Raw genomic sequence first — 26776 nt, forward strand, 5'->3', positions numbered from 1 at the left:
AATTTGCATGATCATTCCTCCTAAAGTCTTCAGTAAGAAGGGTTACAACCAATGATTTCTGATATGCTGTTAGTGGCAACATTCTAAAAGAAAAAAACCACCAGAGCTGTAAATCAATACTGAGGCTTACACAAAGCTACTGCAGACAGACTTCCATCCAGCACCATGAATCAAGAGGTGGGTATTTTTCTGAGGGGGAAAAAAAAAAAAGTACAAGACCCATCTATTTTATTTGAATCTTTATTATAAACAAGTTTGTAGTTTCCAGAATGGGATTACTACATACTAGATAACAAAAACATTCTCAGCTGAATCAGTTTTAGCTTTTACTAGGTTAAATCAGAACCAGCAAAATGAGTTTGTTTTTTTTAAGGGTTTAGCCTATTGCGAGGAAAACAGCTTTACAAACATGAAATATAGAATTAAGGATAAGCACTTCATCATATATACATAAGCAGCTGATGACACTCTGGACAGAAACATACAAGGAACTTCTTTGTGCATAAATAGATTTTAAAAAGTATATTTCTTTCACATGTATACAAAATTTTTTTGCCTTCTATACTAAGCAAAATTGGACACATAAACAAGGATTTCTAAGAGACAAAATCCCACATATTGCTTAGAATGTGGGCTGTCATGCACACAAGGATGTAATAATACAATTTACACAGCATTCCTATACAATACTTGAGATTCATATATACATACAAGACACTTTTGTACATGAGATGCCACTTTTGCAATTGAAATAGCATCTCCCCTGAAAGGCTGCATTAGTTCCAGTGTTTCTATAAAAGATAAATCAAGTTTCAAAATGCAGCACCACTTGGCTTGCAGAATAAAGAATCCACTGACCTGCAGCTTTAGTGAAGGCAGCAGGGGTAAATTACACTGGCTTCTGTGTTTACACAGTCCCAGTGGGGAAGGATGATGTGACCCTTGAAGTCTACATGTTACCTCTATAGAATGTGGCTGTGGCAAGAAAAATTAATTTAAGAGATCCATTGGCTAAAGCCACACACTTTTGCTCTTCAGCTTTCTCTTTAAGCTACTTAAGCCAAGTGTCTGGTTCTGTTTTTGGGGGAGAAGATTGGCTTTTACATGACCATTTCAGTACTGTAAAGTTAAATATCGATGGTGGGTCTGGGTTCAGCGCACACATGACCTGTGAAACTCTTCTTTAATGCAGGTAAGAGGGGTGCACAGTGCAGCAATGACAGAGGACCCTGCTAAACTTCATTGGGAGTGGGGAATGCTCAGCACCTGTAAGAACCAGGTGCAAGGCTCGCTGTGGGATTAGGTCAGACTTCCACTTTGTTTTAGGCACAACAGTATCAAAAGAAGGGCTAGGGTTTTGCTCCTTGTTTCTCTTAATCATACTTCGTCCAACTAGAAAACAGGACCCAGAGAACACCAAGAGAGGACGCAGGTGATGCCTTTGAAGACCTGGCAGTGTCCAGACAAATGCTATCCACATATCAGCAATGCCAAACACAAATACTACTAACTGCATTTGGGGGTTACACACATCCATACTCATACCAAACCGTCTGCTGATCGCCCTGGGGATCTGGAGACCCAGCAGTGCTGTTGGAGCTGCCTCCTCTCATGGGGTCCTCCATGGTCCCAGCGCTGCCTTCTAGCAGCTTACCCTGGCACTTGGTAAGTAGGGCATCACCCTGACCTTGCCCTAGGGAAATATTTCCCTCAGTGCTGCTGGAAACAGCTCTGGCAGTGGCCACTGTGGCCATCTCCCCAGTACGAGGGGCTGGCTTGGGTTTGACTTTAGAGGGAGTGTGTGAAGCAGGTGAGTAGTGTTGCCCAGGATTCACATGCTCCTGTTGCTGCATGTTGAGATTGCTGGTGGATGCAGTGGGTGAGGCAGAGAACTGGTGGAAGGAGAGAGGCCTCTCATCTTTTGGCGAGGCCAGGGAAAGGCGCCTTGCATCGAGCTGCCGACAGCGGGAATCGACACCTTGCAAGGAACCTGCCACCTTTGCAGACTGTGGCCTGTCTCTCAAGGTTGCCTGAGAGCTTGTTGGCACAGAAGCCCTAGAGGTCTGACTGACTGCATCCTTGCCCCCACGTAGGTCTGCAGATGACCTCTGAGGGCTCTCCTGCCTGTACGTCTCTGGACCAGTGGCTCTGAGGAGGTCTGCAGAGGCTAAGCTAAATGCCCTGCTCAGTGACGTACTCCTCCTGCTTGGGGTTCCCGGCTGCTGGGGCTGCGCTGCCTGCCGCATCCCACTGGTAGGCTGGTGCTGTGGTGTGTGAGAAAGCTTAAGGGATCCCTGGGAGCTTGCCAGAGGCTCAGGTTCAACTTGTCTGAGGTTTGGCTTCATGTAATTGCCAGACTTAGCTGTTCTTCCTTCTTCATTGGCGACAGCCATTTTTACAGTTGGAGCAACAAGATTAGTGGGTATCTTAGCAGCCTCCTTCCTGGACGGCTGAACCAGGAGGTTCCCAGTAGCTGAAGGCTCATTTGCTTTCCTGAAATAATCGCTGAGCAAGTCATCTCTGATACTGGAGGTGTCCTGGTGTAAGAAAATATGCATGTGCTACGTTAGTATCAATACTTTTTGTTTAAAGAATCATGCAGAGCTTTGTGTTCAGGTAATCTTCCTTCCCACTTAATTCAACATAAATACAACCATAGATTTTATATTTAGAGTGAGGAACAGAAGATATGTTTACAGTGGGTATAAATCCAAATCAAGAAGTAACACGCTCATCATCATTAGATCATGACAGCCTTTTTTGCCAGATTGTCTGAAATTTACAAAAATTAATCTCACTTGCAACCTGGGCAGCAGCTATTTTGCTTCCTTTCACATGTGTCACTGTAATATCAATACCGTAATAATAATGGCCATTGGTAACAGAAGATATGGATGGTCTGTCATCTTCCAGAATACAGTTCATCTGGATAACACTCTACTGTAAAAGCTTTGTTTACAATATAATGAAATGTACAAAAAATCATTACAAAAAGGGAGAAATTATTGCTTGCCCACAATTAACTTGGAAATTTAAATCAGATAACTAACCTGGCAGTAAAAGAAAACACACAATGAGTACTTCATGGGCATGGTCCATGCAACCCCAAAATGGTGATGTTAGACCATCTGCCATTGGACTACTAGTATGAAGCATGCTCAGAATAGGTAAGGGACATGCTGCCTTTACAAAAAATGTGGTGAAACAAGCTCATGGAATTCACTTTGCTCTTCTCAAGGGACTATATTAAAACATAATATATTCATTTCACTAGTGTTCCAAACATTTCTTCCAGTCACAAAACTCAACTAATTTGGTAGAAGTGAACACTATCAATGGTAATAGTACAGTGGGAAGACTTCTATGCTCAAGAAAATGTTGAAGTGTTAGGGTTATTTTTAAATTCAAGTTAAACTTCTGTTACGCGTATTAACATTATGGAATGACTAGTCCTCCAAAAACATGCATTTTTATGAACAAGCACTGGAAATAGTTTATGAGCAATTAATGCAAGTGATCTGGCAGCCTTTAAAATAACAACTAAGAGTTACAGTGTGCTTTGATAAGTATTAATATTCTAGCAAAAGCTGTGCTAAGTTGGGAGCTGTTGCCTTCATAGCAAGAACGGATACCCTGGGGATATATAGTGAAGCAGATCTCCTATTTCCCCTGCCTGTTCTGTGCCTCACACTGTCAGGACATGAATGACTGAGGACTGATTCGAGTGGCTTTGAAGGTTCCTGATGGAGGGAAGGACATAAGGAGTAGCAAGAGGGATACAGTGCATCAGCTTCTAACAGAAATTGGTGCAATGAAATAATGTCACTCTCATTTAAACTGCACCGACGCTGAGCAGGAACAAGGATGACAGAAAGAACAAAAATGGAGACATGGTCAGACAGTTACAGACAAAATAATAATAAAATTAAACCTCTCTAAAAGCTATTAATTGTATTTAAGATAATGAGGGAATAGGAGGCATATTTAATATTGCTCTGAAAATTCAAGGACCAGAATTTATCAATGCCATATAATGGCACAACTCTTGATTTCAATACTGTTACCAAGGCATTAATGAAATAGAAACATCTGTTCATTTACACTATCAGTGAATTGTTCTTAAGATATTAACACCTCACTACCGTACAGCACATCTGAGCAGTAAAAGACAAATACCATTTAGAAAACAAACATTTAATTTCTGACCAAGCAGTTTAGCATGCAGCATTATTCTTGTGGTCACCGAACAAGGAGAACAGTGCTAGTCAGCACACAAACATGAGGCACGGAGAAAGCACGAAGAACTTCCTTCGGCAAGAAAAATATTCTCTCTCAAATGCAGTGATGGTATTTTCAGATTAGAAGATGGTCTTGACAACTGCAAATTTTGCTCGTCAACTGAAAAATACTGCTTGGTTTAACTTCTATTTACAGATTTAGCAGCTGAAAATTGCACAGAAAACTTATTAGCTCACAAATAAAAATACCTGAAGCCGAGAACTAATGATATAATATAAAACCTTGTCCACAAGTGTTTGGTATTAAAAGCCCCAGCAGTCCAATACATAGTATTTACAGTGAATTATCTGCCTGACTTGCTCTAGCTGACAGACCAAAATAAAATAGCAGAGTGATATGTGAAAGATAATCTTGCCTCAGTTGTTGGAACTGTTTCATTCACTTTGCAAGATTTGATAGTTCTCTGCAAGTTGTACATGGATTAACAAGGATCTTCTTATCTTTACTTGTTTCTCTGTGCCCTCATCACCTGAACCAGCTTTGAACAGTTTTTTGACATCTGAGATGGGTTATCTAGCTCTATTTACTTACACTTGGTGGAGACAGCCTGTTGCTCTCTTCCAAAAACTCCTTCAAAGTTACCATCTCACTGCCAGGTGAGGCAGACCGCTGCCTGCCTGTGTAAGATTGGGATGAAGTACTCTTCTGAGGTGTATCATAAGAGATCAAACCACTCCTGTGGGAGGAGGACTCATGCCTGCTGCTAGGGCTCAAGACACCAGAAGCAGAGTGTAAGGGATAGATGTCTCGAAGCAAGGCTGGCGCCTCTCTGCTTGGCACCGTATCTTCACTGCTGAGGCTCTCACTTCTACCATGGAGATGATCTAAGGAACCTGAAGAGAAGCACAGAGATAATTAAAGACAGTTCTTCCCTCATTTCACTATATTTCTCACTGAGGTAAGAGGTTTATCATCCAGAGCCACTTCCACACAGACTAGGTGGCACTTTTGACCTTACTTTTCTCTTCCACGGAACCAAGGCAGTCAGAACTTTGAAAAATCAGGACAAAAAAATGTCTCACTTTACATACTTGGAGTTTGTGTTAAACAAGCACAACTACTTGTCCAAAGAACAGGAATAACACAGATAGTAAAGTGGCCTCTTTACCACCTCTGTGCCACTAGAAGTTCTCCCAGTCTTGACTGCATGTGATCTGTGAGCCAGAACCTGCCAGTGGGAAAGCAGAAAGTGGATTTTTCCACAGTGCCAGGTCTCCTGGCGTGCTTCAAGGATGCACAATTTCAGCTTAAGCAAATCTCCAGAGCACACTGATTCCATAACATAAGCTGTGTACAGAGTAAGAACATCAGAGACCTGTTGTTGTAAAAGGAATCTAAGAGTGGCCTGATACTTCCCACAACATGATGCCAGTCAGACTGAAGCAAAACTAGACTGCCTACATTAAAAGCCACCCCTTGCCAGAACCAATCTTAGAAAAATGCTTCTTGCCAGCAGTTTTGATTCCCAAGACAGCTATGTCCAGATTGCATAATCATTACAATTTCAAAACACCAGTCTTCAAATTTAATTGGAAGGAAAAGAGTGTTTTGTACACAGTTTCATGTATTCCACTTCCTGTTTTTCAGAACTCAGCTGTAAAAGATTACCTTTTAAATTGAGAGGTGAACTACTGCTGGAAGCATTTCTGCTGCTCTCTAAACTGTTTGGCCTGGACACTGAAAAACACAAAACAAGCATTAAACAAGCAGATTTTAAGTTCCTCTGATTCTCTGAAAGACTTGGCTAGAGTCTGCCTTCTGAAAATAGGACCTGTGCAACTAAGTCACTTTAAAAACTTTAACAACATAATATACACAGGATGCCCAAGTCTGGACAGAGTAGAAACAATTTTCATTTTTCAAACCAAATTGTTCTGGACCCATCTTTTTTTTCCTCACTTATTTTTTGCACAAAGAAGTATATTCTGGGTTTTGCTTTTACAGCAACTATAAACAAAGTAAAGTAAATACTAAAGGAGTTCAATTATAAGTTGCTGTCTCTTTCAGTTTGTTTCTTTGGAAGGGGCTGGTAACTAGCCTACAAATTAAGTCTTCCACAGATCTCTAAGCAGGCAGTAGTGCTGCTGCACCAGTGTTACTACCAAGTATCCACACCCCCCACCCTGAAATTTTTTTATTGCTGATTCTCAATTGAAACATTGCCAAAATGGTGTTGTGTTACTACATGTTATTCTATCATGTTAATATAAATGAAATGCACCAAGACAGTTCACGTGGATGCAATGTAAGAAATGGTAATATAGAGGTTTAGAGCATTCATATATGGTACAAGCTTACTGTGCTGTCTGGTGCTTGCAAACTCCACCTCATGGGACTGTTCACATAGATCATCTTCTGAATTATAGCCTGAAAAGAATACAAAACTTATAAAGCAATACTGAACACAGGGAAGTTAATCGTTCAGGTCAGTCTCCAATGCATTCTAGCAGTGTAGAAGATGGAGGCGATCAAAGAGGGTTTTATATGGCCAACACAAGAAGAGCAGGCATCTTCTAACCACTGCTGCGAACCGCTGGGGGGGAACCATGGGAGAACTGACATCCAAGTGTGGTCTGTCAAACTGATGAGATTAAGAGAGGAAGGAAACTCTGTATCTGATCAATCAAACCATTAAGCAGATAAAGTAGAAGTGCTAATACTGGTGCTCTGTTTTTGTACTTGAGTGGCACTAGATGCCATGTTTCACCCAGGCAGGAACTATGAAGTAGCCTGACTTGGACTAACAGCTGGCATACCAAGCACACCTTTTGGTCTGCTCTGGAGCCTGGAGATGGGGGTGGAAGTGTGCAGATGAATTGCTGAGGTCGAGTAAGTTCTGGAACCCAGCTCCACGCAGCAGTGTTTTGTCGCAGAGTCTGCTGAGATTTCAACATTATCATTGCTTTCTCCATGATGGGAATTCCTCTTTTGCTTTAGGTCCATTAGCACTGAGGGGGAGAAATAAATAAATACGAGTCAATGAAAAATAGTGTTAGCAGATTTGTATTTATCAGCCCATATAAACATGACAAGCAGGCACAAAGAAACTGCACAACAGAGGCGCTAGTTTTGCAAGCTTTTCCATAAACAGTTCAGTATTGGACAGAAAATTTCTGCCACCAGTTTTTCAATCAATCGTGTGCTCTCTGTAAAGTGTGGGATTGACAAGGGCTGCTTAGTGCCAGTGGGAGGGTTGCTACCCTACATGCAACAATTACCGTGAAAGGAGGAAGAAAAGAAGCAAAGACATGAATGCAGAAAAGAGAAGTGAGGTGTGAAATACCCATAATATTATTCCTTGCAGGTGCATTTGATAAGCACTTACTTCAGTAATAAAATAGAATAAAGAAAGAGTGACAGAACTCACTGTCTTATTCAAAGAGCAATAATGCTGATTTGGAAGTTATTTAGCAGGACCTGCACACTCCACTAATTGCTTTCAGATTTAAACCTTTGCTGTGGTAAGAGCTTAATCACTACAAGGTTAAAACTCTGCTGCTCTTATGAGGCTCTGGTACAATGATTTTTAAGTGGAATTCCTGGGATCTTAGCATGAGAACAACAAAAGCTATCTGCTAGAATATTACTTAGATTCAGAAGGCTGAATACTTCTTTCCTAATGATGAGGTAGGTTCCTGTAATTTCTTGTAATGTGAATGAAATGCTTTAAGGCACACATACAACAAAATTTAAAGAACAGAAAACACACTTAATGAGATGCAAGATTCTACTTTTTCTATGTATTTCTATGTAGCACTTGCTTAAGTAATAGTAGCTAAATGCTGAAAACACAGCAGAGGGCAGTGGTCAAAATAAGTTGCAGAGGCAATGGACAGACAGTTCAAAGCACAGAGCAGCAGCCAAGCTATATCAGAGAAATAGACTGAGTTACTGTCATCCTAGATGACTCCTGAACCAGAAAAAATGCTTTCTCCCACAGTCTGTGTGGGTTCCATGGCATTGAGTTGGCATTTTCTCACAGAACTGAAGTTTATGGCACGCCTGTAGGAGCAATGACTAGCTAAAGCTTGCCATGCAAATCTCTGTTTCTGATAGACTTGGTAGATGAACTTAACACCTTCCATAGATGCCAGAACTATTAATTGCCCTAGAGACAAATGGTCTCTACAGATTCCCAAATGGGCAGCAACAGGCTGCTGTGTCTTGGTTGTGCCAGAGAGGGACCACTTCTCAGAGTGAGAAAGATGAGATCTTTTGGACTCTCTCCTGAGCGTGGCGTATTGCCCATGCTGCATACATTTAACACAGAGTGGGGAATGGATCCACACTTTAGAAGCCACCAAGGTTGTGGCTACCATGCAATAAGAATTCTGGTCAAGGGATCCATTATGGTTATTGCCAATCTTAAGAGAACAAATCTACTTTCTTCTTAAAAAAACCCCCAAAACTGTCAAAACTGAAGCATCAGAAACTGAAACTTCAACTCAATTCAAGATGAATTTTCATAGCTGGAAGTGTAAAATCCTGCTAAACAGCAGGTTTGAATGCAAACGTCAAGACACTTCGCAGAGAATAATTTTTCTCAGTAGCTTCCACTCTACATTCAAAGCTAGACTACTTAAAAGCAGACAAAGATGTTAAAAAACCTGCCATTTTTAGCATTTAGTGGCACAGAATATTAGAAAAATCTCCAGGATTTGAGACTGCGTATATATTAATTTATGTTTTAGTAGGACTACTACTGTAGAAAGCATAGCAACAGCACATCAATTCAGCACTTTAACTGGACACGATGCAAGTATGTGATTGCAAGAAAATATCAAAGCACATAGCAACTTCACTTACTTAGAACATGCACCACAGCCAATATACATACGCAAACTGTATGCCATGAAGTCCCCTAAAAATGTCCTGCATTGAAGAAATGATCCACAGTGTGCAATAGTGATTCATCTTCTACAGGAAAACTTAGGTCCATGTTCACTAATCTGTGCTTGTATTTAGAGTATTGTAAAGACATGCTGAGTGTTTCTATCAAGGTGGGCGTTCTTTTAAGGCACGTGGGATTTTTTTGTTTAAAATATTTGTCTGACATAAATTAAGATAAATGCTAAAGAGAAGGTGTTAGAAATTTCCCAATTCTGGGAAAGAAAGAGGGTCATTAGGAGAGGATGGGATGTCGGAAGAAGACCAGAACCGGAGCCGATTAGAGAGAGACTGATGATTCGATGGAGACTTAGGAGACTTTTCTTTATCCTTGATTTTGCTTCTCAAAAAGGCAATCTTTTTGTGCTGCGCAGCTAAATTGTTATCACCCAGGTATCCCAAAAAGAAGAAGAAAAAAAAAGTAAAAAACCCTTGTAAATAAAAATTGAAGTAGCTTAAAACAGATTAAAGACTTCACAACCAGTAACAAAGGCTAAAAAAAGACTAACACATGCATTTGAAGAACTAGCCAATGTATAGTTCATCTGACTCAAATTAATGCATATACATAAAATACAAGCAAGTGCATTAAGAAATCACTGTTGGATTACTCAAAAATGTTTTTACTTAATAAAGTAAAATCAATTAGGTGTGCACATTACTTATTGCTAATATACCCCAATTTCCCAGATATCTTCTAGACTTCAATATTGATGCTCATCACATCAACATAATCACATTTCATATAACATCAAAAAGATTGAAGCCCCAGAGACTTTCTGTTATCTCGGGTACTCTATGAGGGCCTTGTTCTGTGGAAACCCAAGCTCAAATTCCCATTCTCTGACCGCAAGATAAACACTTAACATCCCCTGGAATCAGAGACATAGATTTTTATTTTAAATGAATCAATAATGTCAAAGAATTAGAATGGAGAAAGGGAAATGTAAAACCCAACCAAAACAAAATCTTCAGCTAGACAGACACTTGCAGCAGTTTATAACAACAGTTCTTCCCTCCTCAGCTGCTCCTTCTGTTTTCCACACTCTCCAGTGGGAATACAGGAATTATTATTTAAGGATTAATTTTAAAACTACTTCTTGAAAATTATCTATATATAGAAGCTGACAGAAATTATCTCAATAGAATAAGCAAAGCTTGGGATACATATTATCTTTAATAATTAAGGCTCTTTTTTTTAATTCCCATAATTACAAACACTTGATTTACTGTAAGAACTAACTAAAAAAGAAAGAAACAATTCCATCTTCCCTATGTTCACCTTAGAGTAGTAAACCCAATCATTTCATCATTTTACATTAAGAAATTCTTCATTTGATTCTAAATCAAAACATGGTATCATCCTCTAAGGTAATTAGATTACAATAAAATAGCATTTTCGGTTATTTCTTTTGGCATGTGCGCCATCTACTGGCAGTGGCTGTAAAACCAGCTATTGCCCATTTGAAGAAGAGTTGCTAATGAGCCATGTAATATGGTTCAAATTTAAAATGCTTCATTGTAAAACCCCAGTACAACAAGTATTTTTTCCAACTCACTCAGTAACGTAATAGATTTAGGCAAATGAAGAAACTATATACAGAAGTTGAAGGGTGAAGTAGTAATAAAGGAACAAACTGAACTAATGACAAAACAAAACCTCCCCACCTTTAAATTTGCTGAAGTTTTTTTTTTTTTAGTTTAGAAGGGTTTTGCCTACTAAAAACTCCTAGCTTACTAAAAAAGGCGTCTAAAACAGAATGTGATGGAGTATGAATATATCCTATGTATTAAATATTTTTAAAATATTTTTAAAAAATATTGTTCAGCTTATGTTTTTAAACTGGGCATTCCTTACCTTTGTTTGAAGAACTGCCAGGGTTCTCTCTCTCTTCCATAGAATTTGACCCTTGAGAAGTATTATCCTGAGACTCCTGTTGATGTTTTAGTTTTTGTGAGGCAGATGGAGAGTTTACTGTCTCTGGGGAATCAGAATGCCACGGAGGGCTTCCTGCTGCTGTTTTCAACCGCTCCCTTGTAGCCTCCTTCTTTGGCTTGATTAGTTTGACTAAGGCTCTGGCTCCAATCCAGTGGTTTTTCCTGAAAAAGCAGGTTTTGTGAATGGGATTCCTAGACCACTAAAAAATACTCCCTGAAGAAGTTTACAGCTGTGCTAATGCCATCAAGCCATCCTACATTTGTATTTACTGTCATGAATTAGCTGGAAAGATGCAGCATTAATTTCACAAAATTTGAGATCCATTTCTCTCGCAAAGTCAAAATTATTTTACAGAAATATTTCTTCAGCATGAGAAATGTGAGAAGGGCAACTGTTCCCTCTGCTAGAAATCTAAATTACGCATCTGGACCCACATAAGACGTTTCACAGTGTGAAAAACTCTACTACAGGAACAGACTGAGAAGAAAAGAAATTAAAATTGCTTTAAAGACGAACCCCTCTCTTTGCTAAGTCTATCAATCACAACTATACATGGTGGAATTAGGTTGGCTCTTTTTTGCTGTTGCTCTTAATATAATTTTTTTAAGGCCTTTCTCTCCAATGGAATGTTTAGCCCTGTTTGAAAGGGCAGCTCTGGAAGCTCCTACGGCTGCTTAGTCACCTCTTTGGGGGTCCCTCCTCTCTGCTATGGACAAAGCCATTATATATCAGGGCAAAGTGGCTCTTTTCCAACTAATACTGTTTCAGATGCCACTATTAAAACAGAGGGCTCACCAGGGCTACTGCACTCTATACTGACACAACCTGCTGTAAGACAACCTGTTGCTTCAGGGAATGGCTTGCAAAGCAAGAGTGAAGTAATGATGACACTGCCCTTTATTTCAGATGAAATTTGTTCTCTCCAGTTACAGAAAGCCTTTTCTCACCCTCACAAATCTGTACAATAGCAGAACTGAACCAGTATGGTACTTACTTTTTTGGAGTAGGATCATAAAACTTGTACTGATCCATTATCTTCTCTTCAAGTTTTTCCTTATGTCTCCTTAAGGCATTCAATTTATCACTGTAAGGGGGAAAAATACATTCTGAACCATCCACATGAAATTGCACATAATCAAATAATTGAAGACCAAAAGTCATCAAGAGAGGAAAGAGACTGAGATACCTTCCTATCGCAGAACCTTCAGAAAGCTACTGAGCATCTTCAGTGTCTGTTTAGAGAGGACAAATGCAAAAGTGTACCAAACTTACCAGTGGGTGATTTTTGTGCAATAAGCATGAAAGGTGAAAGAACAACAGTAGATTGGTGCTAGATTACTCACTAATAACTCAGGCAGTGTTTGTCTGGTAGCTGTTAAGATTAATGTTATTTTGTTTTTTGAAAATTCATTTGCCAATTGTTCAGTCAGACCACTGACAATTACACAAGAGTTAAGATTCTTATAGTATGAACTTCTTGTCTACATGATAACTGGGTATTTTATTCCTGTTCTGCTTACTCTCTTGCAACTAGAGAAATGAATAATGTTTAATCTTTTTAAGATTACTAAGGTCCCCTGCAAGCAGTGTAAAAGCACTTTCAGAAAGTGCCATGTAATCTTATATATATTTTTAAAATTCATTATTTTATTTATCTAAATAGTGGATGTTAGCAAATCTTTTTTCATTCAAGTAGTAGTTCTCATGTACCTCCACCACAGAACTGTCAGACACCTGGATAAATATGCTTAGAATACATTTGAACTGTATTCAGCAAATATCAGCAAACAATTTCTAACTTTTCAACCATATAATCCAATACTGAAATAAAACTTACTCAGTAGCTCCCACATCATCCTGAACTGTTTAGACAAAAATTCTTGGGATTAAGAGCAGTTTCTTTCTTTCTTTTATATCCAGAAGAAATTCACTGCAGTGAGACCAGATTCTTTGTACATGTACAATGTTTAAACAGGGTGTCTCACTAAAGTGTGTCACCCTGTGCACAGGGGATGCAGGGATGTATATTGACACTTGTACTCTTAAAAACATCATCAACGGAAGTATTTCTTATTATGTAAATTAAAAGACGAGGAGTATGAATATTTGTTTTTCTCCAGGAATCTAAATATAAAATGATTCTTAAAAGACCAAATTTTTGTTGCAATGCAGCTGTATTATAAGCTCTTCAGAAACCTCTGAGCAGTACCACTGGGTTTTACCATTCCATCTTTTATAACTAAGTTTTCTACATGGGTTCACTTACATTATTTGAAAAGAGCTGTGTTTGTCCAACTGTCTCCTAAACATCCCTTTATGCTTAGGCAGTACAAAGAAATTCTGTAGCTTCTCCCCATTACATATAACTTCCTCTTAAACATCACCTTTTCTAGCCAAATATCAAGTAAGTCATACCCCTGCCTGTCCTCCTCCTACTGATAGATGATTTGTATTTTATGTTTGTCTAGCTGACTTTTTGGGGTTTCACAATTAAAATTTCTAGTTTCTTACATGTACTGTTTCTGTTCTTCATGATACTGCTCCTTGTTCTCCATATTCTGCTCAAGTAACATCTGATTTTGCTGGCTCAGCATCTGAATCTGATTCAGGAGATGATGGTTTTCTTCTTCCAGATTTCCTTTTAGACGGGACAGCAGCTGTTAAACAAGACAGATTAATCTCTCCTCTGTATCTGGCTTCCCTGAAAGTGCACCATAATCAATCTAGCACAATAGCACAGCCACCTAGGACATGAATTGATAAACTTCAAAGTATACGGGGGTGTTCTTACGACCACATAGCTTGACCTTCTAGATGTGGTGTGCCAAGAACTCTGTACAATGAGCGGTAGCACTCTTAACAGGAGCCCAGCCATGTATAGCTACACCCACCTATAGCTACTCACCTCACAGTGGTTATCAAGCTTGGTCAGAGAAATATCCATAGACTGGTGCTGTTCTTTCAGCTCATCATAGCGAGCCTGCCAACGATTCAGCTCTAGCTGAGAGTTGTTTAAGGAAGTTTTCAGCTCTTTAGTGTGTGAATGCAGCCCTTCATACTCTGCCTTTAGTTGCTTGTGCAAGAAATTCACCCTAAACACAAAGAAGTCAGCAGGCTAATGAAGGACACACCATAGAAAGTTCACCTCACATTCAAAGATCACACCATCATGTGCAGCTTTCACTAAATCAAACATTTAAGTTCCAAAGACTAACTCCTGCAGACATTTTTTTTCTAAGCATAGAATAAAATTATAAAATATTTCAAATTTACAAAAGAAGTGAAAGGAAAATAGATTAAACATAAAACTCCTATTTCCCCCATGTGTAAGAAACATCACAAATTTTCTGAGGCACAATTATTTAAAGCATTTGGATATAAAGACAGCTGTATTTGGCACAAATAAACAACACACTCCGAATTTTTTTCCTGATGCATGAAATATGAGCATTAAAGTGCCCTGAACTGTGAGAGACTGTAAAGTGACACTGTGGCAGTCTTTTATAGCTTTTGGTAAATCTACAAATCATGAAGGCACAAAATTAAACAAAAAGATAACTAAAAAAATATTAAGGTCTGTAACTTCTGATAAATTTAGCTAAGCCTTGCTCTCTGCCAGCATTGCAATCAATGTTTTGCAACACCTTCCCTTGTCCCTAGATACCGAGTTGAAAACAGCAAGCTTAAGAAAACCTCCTTTGCAGAGTTCTGTAGTGCTCTAAAGTACATTACAGTTGGGACAACACAGGAAATTTTAGTGACTGAACTTACCATGTTATTTTTAAATATGATTCAATCTGACATTGTTGTAACTTGGTATGACCTTGGCCCCTTATTTGTACCAATCTATTTCTCAAAATGCCTTTGTAGTACAGTATGAACAGTGGCACTGAACACCAGTTCAGTTATAATGGAGAGAGCCTCAGAAGAGATCCAGGCTGGGAGAGGGGATGTTTTACTGCTGAATTGTGTAAAGTTCAGATGCTAGCTCAGAAAAGGGGTTTTGACATTAAAGCAGTTACCCAGTGATTATATGAATCACTAATCTCACTTTTAATAGCAATAATCAGGTCTCTTCCAAGTATTAACAAATGGCAGCAACTTTTTCTGGGCAGCAGAAAATAAACAGCAATGGTAACTCCCAGAACTAAATCACACCATGTAAAAAACACAACACAGTTCTCTTAAGGGAAAAAAACCCACAAACTAGGTAGAAATTATTCCATACAATTCTAGAAATTATTGGGGTTTTAGGTATTTGTAGTACTATTTAAAAGACAAACAACTTGCAAACAACGCATGACAGAAACACTTGCAAACTAAACCACATGGGGAAGCTTATTTTAATAAGCAAAAGTCTCAGGATCAGAACATGTATGAAGCACCAAACAACAGTATCTGTCGACAGTATCCATGAAACTGATAATTTTCAATTTTAAAAAAAAATTATCAAATAAAGGCAGAAATTGAGAAAAATTAACAGATGCATTAATGAGGGTATTCTGGAGCTACATTTAACACAATACAGCAAAACAACAGTGTGTTTTGCCTATCTGACTTCTTAACAATATATGAAAGAACTTAGCAAGGGAACCATACCTGTCCAGTTCCTCCCTCAGCTTCTGATTTTCCCCAGTGGTTACTGCATTTGATCTCCTCTCCTGTTGCAGAACCTCTCTCTCAGTTTTTAAAACCATTTCCAACTCTTCCAATTCTGCCTTGTGTTTCATTAAACTGTTATATCTGCAAAAAGAAGAGCAGTGTACTCTAAGCTTTCATTTAAACACTTTTATTCCTCTAGTTTTAGCTTTTAATCAATGGACAACCAGAAAGGACTTTTTTTTTCCTGCCTGCTTAGTTTCATATGTTTTATGTGGTTAAAAACCTACCAAGGCTGAATAATTCCAAACTTTGAATGGAAATTCAGTTTAGCCTATAAGTCAAAAGGGAGGCTTTTAGAAAAAAACATATTTTTTTAAGTAAAGTGGAATGTAATTGCCAGAATCTTATTTCAATTCCAGATTCTGATCATTTGGTGAGTCTTCAGGGAAAGTGGAAACCACACCATTAGTCTGGAATCCCAATCACAAATATCTGTCAGTGCAGGTTTTAAAAACTTGACTAAAAAGCAGAAAGCAAGAACCAAAAAGCAACAAGAAAGCAGTGGAATGAACAACAGTTTATTAGGTAATAACCTAGTGCATATTAGGTTATATACATAGGTAACAGTATCCTGCATAGGTAATGATCTCCAGCATATTCCAGACAGAAGATGATCACAGTGAACAGCAAAACACCTTTAATCAAGGGCTGACCCACCTGCTTGAGTGTCTCTACTTGTTCTCTAGTGAGAAACCCAAGAGCAACACTAGTGTTCATATCCAGGCTTCCACTGTTACTTGGTTTAAACAATTTGTGCATAAATCATTCAGGATGGGGAGACGGGCAGAGACAGAGGGCAGATGCCATCAACTATGTCTCTAATTTCCATCTCTGGAATACTAAAATAACAAATGTGTGGAACAACTCCCCTGACACCTGGCACAGGCATTGATTAGGCAGGCTCAGCCTCCCCGAGCTGCTCCCTACCTGCATTCAGAAACGCTGCAAAGAAGGAGGTGGCTTGAGACCACTGCTGCAATGAACATCAAAAGTCAACAGCACATTTTTGTGTGACCTTTATAAAAGGATATTGTGCCAAAATATCCCTGGCCAGAAACATCTTTGTCAGTCACAGAGAAACATCCTTCTAAATAATTTTAAAACAGCAACCAGGGGGAAGATGCAGCATTGCTTGGAAAAGCTAGACAGAACAAGCAATCATCTTTCTGCAACTCTCATCCCAGTGGAGGTGAATGCAGAGCACAGTTACTCTGCAGTTATGAAAACTTCTAAATATAAACAAAAGCAGCAGACAGCACCAGATACACAGACTCCTGCCAACTTTTCTTTCAGGCTACCATTCCCTTCATCCCAGGGTCAAATTACAGTCTGTCCCAAATAGCAGTCCATTGAAGGGCCACACAGAAAAGTACCTGTCTCCCAGACAAAAGCTGCTTTTTGCTATTCATTCCCAGTAAGTGCAGTGGAGTTTAATTAACCTTATTTATTTGGTTTTCTTCCTCCATTTTTCTCCAGGACATTTCAAATTCAATGTCTGTACAACAAATGGAAGAACCTGAAAGCAGAGGATGGTTTCACATCCAGCTCCAAGAAGGATTTAAGAAAGACTACATGCCAATCCATAGTCTGCAAAGACAAACTCTGCAGTCAGTCCCTTGGCAGAGATTTCCACAGCTTCCTCTGCAGAAACTGTGTTGTGAATATTTTTGCCATTTCTGTATGAACGGGCTACTTAATTCATTTTTTTCCAAGTTCTCTATTTTTTAAAGAAGGCTACTTAGAGCAAAGCAATGTGCTAGTCCAGTTTTACCAGCTTGGCCCAGCTCCACATACTGCCTTTGAACATGAGAACCCCTGAGGCAGACCATAGCTGCTCCCCTAGGTGTTAGCTGAAAGGTAAGAAAGAAGAGATTGTTTGCAAAAATGCAAGTGATTCTTTGTCTCAGCTACGGTAAAAAGCATGTGGCAAAAGAAACCCAGAAAAGATGTACCAGCCATCATGGGTAACTTAATAATACAAGTCCCTGCACTTTGTAACCCTTCACAGCAGGGATTGTTTTTCCAGTGTCTCTGGAGGATTAGACTTCACCAGAGTAAGCCACAAAGACATGCCCAAAGATCTGCTAATCACTTGTAGCTAGTAAATTACTACCACTCTGTAGTAATGTGCAATATGTAAAGCAATTTAAAATATGCAGAAGACTGCATTCACTGAGATGGTCAGCCAAGCACTGCAAGTTATGAAACTGCTATTAATGATAAATGATCCTAACAGACTTACTCTCCTTTTCTTGCACAGTTAAACCCACATGTCTGTGACTTGCTGGTCTATGACAGGCCATTTCACTGAAGTCATACACAACCCATTATTAAATCCCCACTGAAGTGCTAATACTGTGCAGACAGAGCCAATGGAGGTTTAATGAAGTTTGCTCAGGTGCAGAAAATGCTCTGTGGTCAGAATGCACCTGAGCAAACCTTGGGGATCTTGGCTGTACACAGTGTCAGAAGCACAAGCTAACTGAAGTAGCTGTGGATTTTTCTAGATGAATTGCAGTCACAGGTTTGTGCAGGAGTGCAATCCTGCCTTAAGCAACATAACTGTGATTACAATGCTGTCACCAACTAAAAAAACAATTACCTCGGAGCTGGGACAAGCAAAACCTGTCTGTTAGACACTGCACACGCAAACTTCTTGGCTGCACTGAGCTGCTCTGAGAAAATTTAGCAGGTGGTTCATTCTAGCTGAAGTTGAAAGTTAGATCTTTCATCTTAGCAGTTAAATGCCTCAGAGAGGCAGAAGAAAATTGTTTTCTTACAGCTGTTTTTCTACCTTTCTCCCTTCTGCTCCTTCAGCCAGCTGAACTGCATACAGCACACGATGGAGGGAAAACAAAAACATACATACAAGAAAAGTGGCTTGTCTTTTTTTTTCTGACAGCCAAATGGAAACACAGGCTGTCCTTGGACAAATCACCTTGGTAAGTATCTTTAGAGACTGATCGGCTGAGGAGGGCACTGCACTCCTAAAACTGCCAAAATCAAACTGCTTTGAGAATAAAAAAGGCAACCATCTGCTTCCTTGCAACATCTCTCACTGGCAGCCCCATCTTGGTAACAGACAGTCCAAACTGTTAATGTTTACAATGGTGATCTAAGCACATCTCACTAGAGATAACCTACTTTTATAAAATCACTTTTTTCCTTAGACTTAAACTGTTTAATAACTGGTACTCCTCAAGAAAGAACGAACCCAGCAAAGTGCTTCAGCACACCACAGTATGATAATCTGAAGCAAAGCCTCATTCAATGAGAACCATTAATCAGTCTGAGAGAGACTCGGTAAGCAGGAACAGGGTCTGTGTAATCACTTACAGCTCATTTAGTTGACAGTCAAGCAGCTGTCCTGTCACACAGCCCTGGTGGTTATTTTAATCACAATAGGTTTATTTCTGTATTTTATCAAAAACTACCATGCCTTGCATTGCCAGCTCCTTAGTCTTTGGGAAATAAATGTTTAGCACCGGTCTTTAATCCACCTTCAAAGATCACCATTGACTTGCTCTGAATACGGCTCGTGGCCTTGCACAAAAACCCAACCTCAATACAGGTATTTTGAGGAAAATCACCAAGCTGTATAAGAGAAAAGTTTTGAGGGGTAGGCAGAGCAGCATTTATGTAGTAGTACATTATATACATTGTTTGATCCATGCACAACTGTCAGAAAAGGACAGTGACTAGAGACTAAACAATAAACAAATGACAATGATGTCACAATTCAATTGGAGGGCCTGAAGCAAAAGCCTTAGACTGGGAGAAATAGAAGAAAACAAATAATGCATCACTATCTAATAGCTAGCTCAATATGGCTTCCTTCAGGAAGCCTCCTTCATCATGAGGTTGAAGCCACACACAACCTTCAATTGTTTAAATTCCTCAAGATACATACTGCTCACACATAGGTAATTACCTAAGTGACTTGCAAACCTTACTGTGTGACTAGAAGAGACCCGACACAGCAGAACTGGGAGAATCTTTTTAAGGCTGCATGTTACTATAGCATAGATCCTTATATGTAGTAAAGGTATTTAAGCTACTTCTGACAAAGCATCCCCAAGACCCAGTCCCATGTTTGCCAAGTATCACCAGTCATCTACGGTCTGCCACATTTAGCAGTCTAAAATCTATAGCTTTGCAAACACCTTATCTGATCTCATCATGACAGCAAGAATGAGAAGACAGTTTTTCAGGGAAACGATTTAATAGTTTTTGTTTGTAATTGGAGACCAACATTTAAGCCTACGACATGGGCACATTCAGGCTACACCACACCAGAGCAGCAAGCATACCTCTCACCCAGACCTTTGTGCTCCAGATCCAGGTTTTTGTGTAATGCTTTCAGGCAGCTGTGCTGGTTTATTAGCATTTCATATTCTGCAGACTGCCGCTCATGCAGCGCAGCAAGGTGCTCATGGTCCTGAAGCAAAGACTCATACTCAGCTTTCAGCTGCTCCTTCTGTTTCAGTAGATTTTCATTCTCATTCTCCTTGGCTGTCTGCTGGTTTTGGAGTAAAGTATTCTGGGCCATCAGTGAAGCACTCTGGGAGCTGAGGGTTGAATTTTCTACCTAAATTTTCTCAAATAAAAAGCAAGTATTACTTATTTGCACCTACTGGTACATAAAATATGTGCAGCAGCTTGTACCTATATAGAATGAATCAAGAATGCATCCATTGTTTTGCAGACTTAAGATCTCTATGGACACTTTGGCATAATTTTAGTATTACTGCTGATAGTATGCACTGTATAAAGCCGTTCTATCAATGGTCTGCAAAGTAACAGGATAACCTCTTCACTGAAATAACACATACTAGCAGAAGCTCTTGAGCCTGAAAACAGAGAGCTGTAATTGTCAGAGATGCAGTTGATTTGACTACCATGTGCAAAGCTGAAGTTACCTCATGTCTGCATACAAGTACTAAAAACCTAAATCTACTCAAACGTAAAAACTTTAACTGCACCACAATGTATGGGGGCAGCACCCTTAACAAATCCGATTTCAACAGATACATTAATTTAACATTTAACATTAATTTTATATGTTGTTTGTATACTTCAGTTGAAGGTGAGGAAAAAGTAGAAAAAAAAAATTAGAGCTAATCCAATGTTGCCCTTAAAAGCTGTTCCCTTTCTCAAGCTAAGATTATTTTGTTAAAATTAAAGTAACATTGAGGAACATCTGTTTTCCACTGGCAACTGTGACATTTTGTCGGGAAGTGTGAAAATTGTGACTGGACCACATTGCTACAATTTCTCTCAGGAGCTGACTTGTGTCCACTTCCCACTTCTTCCAAGCTCTCTCACAGGCACGGGACTAACAGAAAAAAAATCACAGAATCATAGAAATAGGTTATCATAGAATCATCCTGGTTGGAAGGGACCTTGAAGATCATCAAGTCCAACCATAACCTAAATCCCTCTACCATAACCTGATTTACCCGTTCAGTGCTTAAATCATGTCACTAAGCACTGTATCTGCATTTCTTTTAAATACTTCCAGGGATGGTGACTCCACCACCTCCCTGGGCAGCCTGTTCCACTGTCCAATCACTCTTTTGGTGAAGAAATTCTTTCTAATATCCAGCCTAAACCTCCCCTGGAGCAGCTTCGGGCCATTTCCTCTCGTCCTGTCCTTATTCACTTGAGAGAACAGGCCACCTCCCTACAACCTCCTTTCAGGTAGTTGTAGAGAGCAATGAGGTCTACCCTCAGCCTCCTCTTCTTCAAACTAAACAATCCCAGTTCCCTCAGCCTCTCCCCATAGGACTTATTCACCAGACCTTTCACCAGCTTGGTAGCTCTCCTCTGGACATGCTCCAGCAACTCGACATCCTTCATGTAGTGAGGGACCCAGAACTGCACACAGTACTTGAGGTCTGGCCTCAACAGTGCCCAGTACAGGGGCACAATCACCTCTCTACTCCTGCTGGCCACACTATTCCTGATGCAGGCCAGGATGCCGTTGGCCTTCTTGGCCACTTGGGCACACTGCTGGCTCATGTTAAATTGGCTGTCCACCAGCACCCCCAGGTTCTTCACCACCATAGAGCTTTCCAACCACTCATTCCCAAGCCTGGGGTTGTTGTAAACAAATGAACCAAGAACTTTTATTCTAAAAATGCAACTTCTGGAATAACACACCTGGATTTTGCTGTATTGATTTTAAAATTTTCTCTTTAAATAACTACCTTCTTAATGAAGATAGCCACCAGATATTAGCTACTGAGTCAACTTCCCTCCTAGCTTTGAGAAATTCAGACCTCAAACTAAGATTGACCTTATTGGCTCCATCTTTACCTCACACTACATGAGCCTACCAACACAAATGTTTTCTTATTATAGCTGTCATCTTCTACATACTACTATAATCAAATCCCATCTCCTAGCACAGAGGTGCCAGGCTGTCCTGACCTGGAGTTTGGCCGTCTGCGTCTGCAGAGCAGTGTTGTGCTCCTGAAGGAAGATGTTTTGCTTCTGTAGTGTCAAGATCTGATTGTTGAAGGAGCCATTCTGTGTTTCCAAATGCTTCAGCTGTTCTTTAAGCAGCTGCTTCTCAGTGTGCAGGGCTGCATTCTGAAAGAGAGACAGCATTGAAGGGGTGACAGGAAGAAATGAAACAGCTGTCCTGATCATTTGGAGTCCTATCAAAGATGACAAGCAATTAGTGATGATAATTCTGCAACAAACATGCAAAAGCAAACTCTTCCCAGTATTAAATGAAGGTAGGACAGATGTTATACATAGTATACATAGTATTAATTCCTGCAATGCTGTTATACAAGACATATATAGCATTAAAGTCCCGTGCACTACTAAGAAGCACTTGAGGAATTTGGTGGACTTATGTGCTTTAGGAAACTCACCAGATTTCTATAAACAGAAAAATCCAGTTCCCAGCAACCCACTCATGATTACAAGGGAAGTCTGAGGGATAACAGGAAGTAGAAGGAGAAGGCTTACATTCCTTTCCAGTTCAATTGCCCTGTCCTTCAGTTTCAGCAGCTCCATGGTAGCTTCTCGGTGTCCGGTTTCCAATTTCTCATTCATTTGGTGGTTGGGAATGAGCTTCTCTGCAGAATACCTCAATGACTTCTGAGCATACTGCCCATCCTCTTGAGTCTCCTTAAATGCATCAAAGTCCTTCTTTACCTGCAAAGTCAACAAGCAACAACCTTAAACACTGACTTAAGAATGGGATTTATATTAATAATGACAGGATATGCAGTTCCCCTCCTGCGCTGCAGAAACTTTAAGGGATTCAAGACCTAGTATCTTGACTTCACAGATGGGGAAGCTGAGACATAGACAGGTGGAAGAATCCATGCCTCTTGGCCTCCAGTCAGGTCCCCTTTTCACTCAAGTTCACTGTCAGCTAAGAAACAGGCTATTTTTAGGCAACATGTTTCAACTGCAGTCTTCCTCAGCCTATGTTCTCATTAAACACAGCAGAAAAATAACACCATTGCAATGAAAGAAACATGGGAAACCAGATCTGCACATCTGGGATACGTAAAAAAAACAACTCAGTCATGCCCCTAGCACAACAATTTTGCTGAAATTGGTGCCATTATATAGAAAAGGACAGAAGAAAGCAGTCCGATCGAAAAATACTTTTGGGAAGTGTGAGTATAGGGGGAGAAGGGGGTGAGTAGAGACAATATGTTCTTGCCTATTAAAAAAGAATAAATCATGTAAATGTGCAGAAAGACACTGAGAGCAATTAAAATTGTTAACCTCTTACCATATTTAGATCATTCTGTAACTGCTGGTTCAAGTTCAGGGAATCTTTTACTTGAGCTTCCAGCATTGCAATCTTTTCCTCCTTCACAGCTAGTGTTGTTCTTAGTGCTGATTCAGTTTTGCTCTCCAGAATCTTGTATTTTCTGAAAGAAATGAGAAAAGCTTTCCAATGTCTACCACTAAGATATGAGTCACCATCTATATAGACTTCACCTTCACCCATTTCAAATCTCACAACATGTTACAATACTTCTTCAGGAAATTTATTTCCTCTACTGCTGCAGATAGCTACTGATATATCATAGCTTGAGAACCTGTGTTTGGAAAATCCAATCAGCTGGAAAGGAAACTTCTTGTGGCTCTTTTGTATATTCTTGACAAGGAAAACAATCTGCAGCAGATTCTAAAGACTCCTATGAGATAGGTATGTTTCCCTAATTAAGTCTTAATAATAAGTAAATATACACATGGGCTGTTGGTGTTTCCTTGTTCATTTTTATAGGATTTGCAAAGGAATTCCTTGCAATCAGGAATGTTTTAGGCAAAATCTGCATTTATGTTAATAGGTGGTTGAATCACCAATTACACGTAGTAATGACAGACACTGTCTGCCAGACACTATTCGTACTTGTGAAGAGAGTATGAGGAGGTGTACACACTGCAACAGCTACCCAGCTACTCTGCTGGGGAGGGGGACACTGGCTAACATGGAGAGAGACAATGACATGTCTTCTTTCCATCCAAGAAGAAGTTCTGCAAAACAAGTATACTGTCAAGTTTGCTACCAAAAAATATGCTTTATGTTCAAATTGGTGAGGGTATTTGTAAGTGAGAAAGATGAGAACCAAAAAGAAAAGCAAACAGCTTGAATTAGGCTGAGGAAAAGCCTGTAGAGTCAAAAGAATTACTCAGAGAGCTCTGTTCCTTACATGTCATCATTGCCATTGTCATCCTGTAGCAGTAGCTCTTTGTTCAGTCCTATCTTCTCCAGTTCCTGGCTCAGCTTGTCCAGCTCACTAGACAACTGTTGACTCTTCAGCTTCTCCAGGACCAAATCCTGTAAACAGCACTTACTTGATTAGTCACTGTGCAAAAGGTGGTGATAATTATCCAGCACTTTTGGTGGTTTTTTTAAAGTACTGAAAAAGTAATTGGATAAATCCTAGTTCCATGAAGGTCAGCTAAACTTCATCAGTGACAACTGAGTGCAGAACTAAACTGATTGCTTTTATTTATAGTTTACTTGGAATAAATCTGAAGAATGCTTCTTTTGGCCTTTGTCTCGCTTACTGAACTGAATTACTTCTGCCAACGCTGGCAGCCTGCCCGCCTGCCAAAAGAGGCAGGCCAGGAGACACCCTGCCCTTGAGCTGTAGAAAAGGCTGCACGTCAGGGGACACCAGCAGAGGGAGTTCCCACCCCTCAGCTAGGACAAAAAGCCCTGCTTTTGAGACGCCCAGCCCACGCTGGCGCACACACACTGACAGGGCTTCAGCGTAAAAGTTTCCTGAAATATTATGGTTAAGATGTCATTACCAAGTGATTTTAACTACTGACTCTCAGTAAATTACTCATACATAGCATATTACTGCTAAAATTACAAAAGCATAATTACATTGCCATGTAAGAGAGTGGACAGCTCTGGAGACTACATAGCATGGTTGCTTATTTTAGCATCTACTGTCCCATTCTGGTTTCACGTAGGTTTCTTTGGAAGAAAGTTAAGTAGAACTAGACATGGAAGTCGCATGAGGAGATTTGATGAAGCTGTACCAGAAGGCATATTGGGACAACAATCTGCTGTTACGCCAGTAAAGTGGTCTGTGTGGAACATGGCCTGAGAAGATGTGAAACCAGCCTGCATGTTCAAAAAGGACAAATAATTTTTGGTGCATAGCCAAGTTCAAAGATTCCTACCATCCAAAATTCTCTCAAACAGAAATGTACCACAGAGAACCACATAGCTCATGTTCCTACTCAAAAGTTTTCCTAAATAAGGCATGAGGAAAGAACAACAGTTACTTACCTGAAGTTACACTTCAAGTAAGAAAAAAATCCTGGATATCAAACATAAGCAAGAATATTTTTTTTAAAAATACATTTTGTTAAACAAACTGTAGGTAATGAATAGTCCTCTGATACCACAAATTTAGATACATACACATACACATGGCAAGGAAAAGAAAAGGTAAGGTTAAGGTCAGTGCCAGTCCATGGTCTGTAAACAGGTCTCTGCAACATCCATGAACTGCTGAAGAATTTATTGAAAGTAACTATGGAAAAGAAGATGTGCATCTGTATGAGTCTGCACAACTGGAAATCAACAGAAGTCTGAGAAGGGAAAGGTTGAAAAGAAGCCTTCTCAGAAATGCTACTGTCCTACCTATTTTTAAAGAAAGTTGGATGGAAATACAATTTGGGACCATTTCAAATGTTTCTGATAAACTTTTCCCCCCCTCCTCAAAATTAATACTAATGATTCAAAAACTAAAATAAAACTAAATCTTCAAGTCAGTAATTGTCTACTGCATTACTCTTGCTAGACTTACTTATTTCACTGAGCTTATTTCATTGACTGTTTTCCTTTGAATGCTCTTTCACAGGAAATCCTGTTTCCAGCAGGACAACAGCAGGCGGGACAGACAATTACAGTAAGTTGGAATAACCTGATCTGCTTATATGTCACTTAAGAGTGTCAGGTTGTGGCACACACATCATTAGTTTGCCTAATGTTAATTGTGCATTTTTAAAAAGATGACTACTAGGAAAAGTGGATTTACTGCATTCTGCAGCTGAGAGAAGTGCTGAGAGGTCACAGCTGCTTAACAGCTGAGCTGCTGAGCAAGCTCTCTTCTCTGCATGGAGGCTTTGGGGATAACACACGGTAGGTGGTTCTAAAGCAAAAACTAAGGGTTAGAGGCTTGTCCTCTGGGATGGTTCTTGTCTTGTTTTAGAAATGGATGTCAATGTGTCCTCAAAAAGTACTCAAATTTCTACTCTTCAGAGCTAACCTCCCCTGCTGGACCTCCCATGTTAACAATTTTGCGGTCACAGGGTTAGATAAAGTATCAAAGTCTTTGGTTTACAGCTACCTGTCATGGTTTTGACCACATGGGAGCTGTGTTAAAACCCTATTCTGCATGAAAAAAATATGTCTTTTGGAGACAATGTGTTTCTGGTCACTGCAGTTTTTGGTAGGTTACACTTTGCAAGGCAACACTATCCAGT

The 26776-nt window shown here is 39.7% G+C and overlaps 1 protein-coding gene across 1 annotated transcript in view; it reads right to left on the minus strand.

The window, feature by feature from the left end:
* Nucleotides 1–226: 226 nt before the first annotated feature.
* Nucleotides 227–26776, minus strand: part of CCDC88C (coiled-coil domain containing 88C) — a 97291-nt gene continuing 70741 nt past the window's right edge. Inside the window, exons 16-30 of the mRNA XM_051620970.1 lie at nt 24478–24605; nt 23550–23691; nt 22769–22957; nt 22220–22381; nt 20098–20375; nt 15725–15868; nt 14031–14217; nt 13637–13782; nt 12120–12209; nt 11045–11286; nt 7065–7247; nt 6598–6666; nt 5908–5976; nt 4831–5132; nt 227–2537 (exon numbers count right to left, since the gene is read on the minus strand). Coding sequence (XP_051476930.1) covers nt 1524–2537; nt 4831–5132; nt 5908–5976; nt 6598–6666; nt 7065–7247; nt 11045–11286; nt 12120–12209; nt 13637–13782; nt 14031–14217; nt 15725–15868; nt 20098–20375; nt 22220–22381; nt 22769–22957; nt 23550–23691; nt 24478–24605 — 3345 coding nt within the window. The 3' untranslated portion in view covers nt 227–1523. The remainder of the gene's footprint in view (nt 2538–4830; nt 5133–5907; nt 5977–6597; nt 6667–7064; nt 7248–11044; nt 11287–12119; nt 12210–13636; nt 13783–14030; nt 14218–15724; nt 15869–20097; nt 20376–22219; nt 22382–22768; nt 22958–23549; nt 23692–24477; nt 24606–26776) is intronic.

Source organism: Apus apus, chromosome 5 (assembly GCF_020740795.1).
Source record: "Apus apus isolate bApuApu2 chromosome 5, bApuApu2.pri.cur, whole genome shotgun sequence".
Taxonomy (NCBI): Eukaryota; Metazoa; Chordata; class Aves; order Apodiformes; family Apodidae; genus Apus; species Apus apus.